The sequence below is a fragment of the Rhinopithecus roxellana genome, chromosome 3, assembly GCF_007565055.1.
Source record: "Rhinopithecus roxellana isolate Shanxi Qingling chromosome 3, ASM756505v1, whole genome shotgun sequence".
NCBI lineage: Eukaryota > Metazoa > Chordata > Mammalia > Primates > Cercopithecidae > Rhinopithecus > Rhinopithecus roxellana.
This window is the reverse complement of record NC_044551.1, coordinates 63,302,286-63,306,934: the sequence shown is the minus strand read 5'-3', so window position 1 is coordinate 63,306,934 and position 4,649 is coordinate 63,302,286. Positions and strand designations below refer to the sequence as shown.

The 4,649-nt window shown below is 46.7% G+C and overlaps 1 protein-coding gene across 1 annotated transcript; it reads right to left on the bottom strand.

Moving 5' to 3' along the window:
- Nucleotides 1-226: 226 nt before the first annotated feature.
- Nucleotides 227-1,839, bottom strand: CARTPT (CART prepropeptide). The gene is made up of 3 exons (XM_010380260.2): nt 1,554-1,839; nt 1,042-1,125; nt 227-497 (listed from the first exon to the last, which is right to left on the bottom strand). Exons 1-3 carry the CDS (start codon nt 1,710-1,712, stop codon nt 390-392), a joined length of 351 nt encoding a protein of 116 aa, XP_010378562.1. The 5' UTR covers nt 1,713-1,839; the 3' UTR covers nt 227-389.
- Nucleotides 1,840-4,649: the final 2,810 nt, after the last annotated feature.

The window sequence follows — 4,649 nt, the reverse complement described above, 5'->3', positions numbered from 1 at the left end:
CAATTTGTATCACTTAGGGTGATTTATTTTCCAGGTTGCAATGACATCTACCAAGATTAGCTAGCTCTAATTTTCATTCTGCCATGCCACATACAAAAATACAATTTTCAAAGCAAAGCTTCCCTTCTTTACACAAAGGTACACAAGAGTTTGTCAGACAAATAAAATAAGAATACTTCACACACGTATCAACACCACACAAGGCATTATCCTTCACACAGTAACATCTAATGTGCTCTTTTATTTTTGAAACAGCAGGAAAAGAGCTCTTTCCCTTCAGAGGAAAATAAAAACTTTATCTGTTGCTAAAGCCAAACTCCAGGGATGAAGGTATGGTCCTCTGGGGAAAGCAGAGGGATGGGGATGTATGGAGGAGAATGGACGCCCCTTCATAAGCACTTCAGTAGGAAGGAATTGCAGGAAGTTCCTCGGGGACAGTCACACAGTTTCCCGATCCTTGCCCCTTTCCTTACTGCACACTGCTCACCGGCGTCACACTGCAAACAACAAAATATGTGGTCATTGAGTGTGAAAAAAACCAGGCTCCCAACAGACAAGTCTCACAGTCAACGCAATCTCTGTTTCTTGAAAGGGGCAATTGGACCCCATCACCATCACAGGAAGTCTACGTACCGTCAGGTCTGAAACAGGGAGCCTTGTGCTTATAACTTCAGTGAGAGTACATTTTTTAAAGAAACTTACATAATTAGTTTCATCCTAGTTTCTTCCACTTTTAGGTGGCGAGGGGTGGGGGGTGGGGGAAAGGGAGCATCACATTTCCTGGCTCCTTTTCTTGCCCATTCAGAGGGGAAAAAATCAGACCTTTTTCCTGAGCAACAAACAATAGACTTACACTTTCTTGTAACCCCTGTTCCTGCTTTCCCATTTCCTCACCCGGCAAGGAAGAAGAAGCCCACAGAATCCTGCAAGTCCATTACCTAAGTTATTTAGCCACATCCTAGGGAGAAGATTGTGTGTACGTTTCGAGTCGGTGTAATTTCTCCTGGAAAAACACGGGAAGGGAGTGACCACAAACCTTACCATGGGGACTTGGCCATACTTCTTCTCATAGATGGGAATACGTTTACTCTTGAGCTTCTTCAAGACTTCCTGTAGCGCTTCGATCTGCAACATAACGCCCCGGAGCCTGAAGTTGCCGCCTTGGCTGCGAGCCCAGCCCAGGTGTGCACTTTCAGCCCTAAGTTATAAGGAGCCCCGGACCCACACTGTCTCTGCGGTGGGACTCCGCGGACACAGGGAATGGTCCAGGGGTAGAAACTTAGCGGGCGCTGTCCCAGGTACTGACTGCGGGTCTCTGAGCCGCTGAGGCTCCCGTTGCTCGGAGGGGCCGGAATGAGGGATTCGCTCAACAGACCGCCAGGAGCCCGTGGGCTCGAGACGCTCTTAGGATGGCAGTGGGTGCCTGGGCGTTGCGTTCAGCTCCCCGCGCCCTGACTCTGGGAATAAGAGTGGGGGTGGGGGGAGGAGGGAGGCTTGCAAAGGAAGGGACAGCGCGACAGCTCAAGGGAATTGGGAGCGAGGGAAATACCGACCAGCTCCTTTTCGTGGGAGGCATCCTCCACGGCAGAGTAGATGTCCAGGGCTCGGGGCTGGAGCTCGGGGTCCTCCTGGGCACGGGTACCCAACAGAGGTAGCATCAGCAGCAGGGCGGCGCCCAGGAGGGGCAGCAGCCGCACGCGGGAGCTCTCCATGGTTCTGAAACTCTTCGTTGCTGGGGCGCCCCGAGCTCCCACCTTTTATAGTGAGCCCGAGCCCCCGTGCAGGAAAGAGGGAGGAGGCGAAGAAGGAAGGGGGTGTGGAGGAGGGCCCGGGTCAACCTTCTGTAGGCAGCGCTCTGCCGGCGCTTGACGTCAATGCCCGCTGGGCTCCAGGCGCCTGGGAACGCGGCTCTGCGCACAGATGGGCTAGAGCGCAGAGAACAGGACCCTGCGCCCCCAAATGCTGTCAGCCCCTCGGCAAGGGATGCTCCCCGAGGGGCCTGAGCTGAAGCCGAGGGGCTAGAGGTGAAGGATGGGAAGCGGGAGGGCCCTAGGAAATGGAAAATGCCTTCGGGGCAACGCACGGGCAGGAGAGTCGCTTCCCATCACCTAGCAGTGGTAGCAGCCGCACCATCCACCTCGCCAGCCCTGCCTTGCCTCGCACCCTAACCCCAAGTGTGGCGGTGAGAAGCAGGTGTTGCCTCCAGACAGCGACGTTTGCTGAGCACCTTACTCTGTGGGGTAGGGTAAGAAAACATAGTATACAAAAGAAAGAGAAATAGTGGCCCTCCCCATGATGGGTTCTATGATGGAATCTGTGTGACGATAGTTAAAAGAAGAGAAGGAAAACAGACAAACCCGGATTCAGCAGTGGTGTGGGAAGTGCGGAGAGCCAGGCTCTGGTTCCCGTCCTGGCTACACACGTACAAGTTGTATGACTTTGAGCAAAATGAAGGACCTCCCCAAGACTCAGCTTTCTCTTTTGTAGATCTAGGATTAAAAAGATATACTTCACAAAGTCATCAGTAGGATGAAACGAGAGATTAAGTATACCAAACTCCTGGTTCTTAGCTAAGCTTCCCTCTCCCTCCTTTTTGAACTCTGAGGCTGCCCAGGCAAATTTAACCATCCCTAGAACCAACAACCCACCCATCCATCACCAACTCCTGGTATCCAAGAAGACTGTCTAGAAAGAGAGTGAAAGAGTGAAAAGAAAGGCAGCTCCCTGATTATGAAAATGTCTCCAGAGATCAGAAGTCAACGGTGAACCAGCTCCCCAACAACTTGTGAGAACACTATGACTTTTTTAAAAGTTGAGGTCCTTACAGCCTGAATGCACATGAAAGTTCCTGTAGGAAAAGCGATGCTTTCCCACTTGGACCTAGAGGCCAATCCCATCTGCTTGCTCACCTGGCTTCCTTCACCACATCATCTTTCCCTCAACTGTTCCTAAATTCATCCATCTTCTCCATCCCAATTACTACAACCCAGTCCTAGACAGCTGCCCCAGCCAACTTAATGTCTACCACTTAATTCCTAACCTATCTTCTCTTACCTTCCTCTACTCCATAGTTCACCACCAGCCACAGTATTTTCCCCCTTAAAATACACTAATGACTTCTAATCTTACTAAGCACTGAATCTAAGTTCCTCATCCTGACTTGCAAAGCGTTATATGATCTGCATCCCTCTCCACCTCATGTTCTACCACTTTGCCCCAGACTTCTCCACTCCAGCCTCACATAGCCTTCTTTCTGGTCCTCTAGCAGGCCAATCTCATTTCTACTTTGATGTCTTTGCACTTTCCCCACCTTGAAAGTTCTTCCTGTATTTCCAAATGGTTCACTACTTCTGTCATTTAAATCTAGTGTAAATGTCTATGACTACTCAATCCAAACCATCTACCAATTCTTTTCTCCCACAAATTTATTTCTTAGCAGATTATGTGGGTCATTAAGATAGTTAATACACAATATGTGCCTGGTTACTTCAACTATCAAGTATTTAATTGGTACTCAGATACACACTGGGAAGCAATTCAAGAAGTGATATCTCTTCTAATGAATAGCATACATATTAACAGCATCAAAATATTTTGCTGCGGGGTAAACCCAACTTGAAAATGTATCTAACACCTCCCTCAGCTCTGCCTTCCACACATACCTTTTGATTCTGCACAACAAAACTTCAGTGGCAGCACATTTTACTGTTAAAACCTTACAGAGACATATTGGCACTCACCGCAAAAACCATCTCCAGTGATCTTTAAACTAAGTTTCAGAAGAAAAATAATCCCAAATAAGATTTTAGCCTATTCTTTCTGAAGGGTGTAGTTATTGCCAATGCAATACTTTCTCTCCAATTTTGTTCCACCCAGACACAAGTAATAACTTTCCTTTTGTGCTATTTCCATTTGAAAAATAACCTCGAAGTTTAAAACTTGCTGAACTTAAGTTGGTGCTATCATTTTCTTATAAAGAGGGCACATTTAATCAAGGGGTTAGGGAAAGGACTCTTGGACAATCCTGTGAAACAAGCCAGGGGCATCTTTGTCACTTACATACCGCATGCTTTTTTCAGTCTTGAACAGAATGACTTTATAAACTGTCTTTAGCTAGCATGGTATAGTAAAGTCTAGGCTATCTTCTTCCCAAAGAAAACTTATGTAAGTTAAAACTCAACAAGAAACAAAAGCATGAGATGTTCCACAGTCTTCATATTATACCCTGTTAGGAGAATTTGTATATTCTTACTACTTTGTAATGACTCCATTGGGGAAAAAAGCCCATCTTTGATGCACCCAAGCAATTAAAATCATACTGGAATTTAATTACTACTTCTCACCCCGGATATAGAAAAGGGAGGCAGGTCATCTAATGAAAGAGAAGCAATGGCCAGGATGTGTCTTTGGAGATTTAACGTGGACAAATCTCTCTTAACTACCTTTTCTGAGATAGAGTAGGCCTCCAGTCCTGCTCTTTGAAATAGTTCAAGTAGAGAAATATCATAAGCAGACAGCCAAGAAACCAGTGCCAGTAAGGTCTACTTACAACATACTGCTATCTGAGAACATTTTAAAATCTTTTCTTATGCATGCCTAACTCTTGAAGTCCTGAACTTTTCACTATAAAAATAATCCATTAATTGATT

What these genes read in the sequence shown, in the direction of transcription:
- CARTPT (XM_010380260.2), bottom strand. Translation starts at nt 1,712, where the DNA reads ATGGAGAGCTCCCGCGTGCGGCTGCTGCCCCTCCTGGGCGCCGCCCTG. An exon ending in CCTCCCACGAAAAGGAGCTG is followed by an intron (nt 1,126 to 1,553) that starts GTCGGTATTTCC and finishes GTTATGTTGCAG; the next exon opens with ATCGAAGCGCTACAGGAAGT. An exon ending in AGTATGGCCAAGTCCCCATG is followed by an intron (nt 498 to 1,041) that starts GTAAGGTTTGTG and finishes TGTTGTTTGCAG; the next exon opens with TGTGACGCCGGTGAGCAGTG.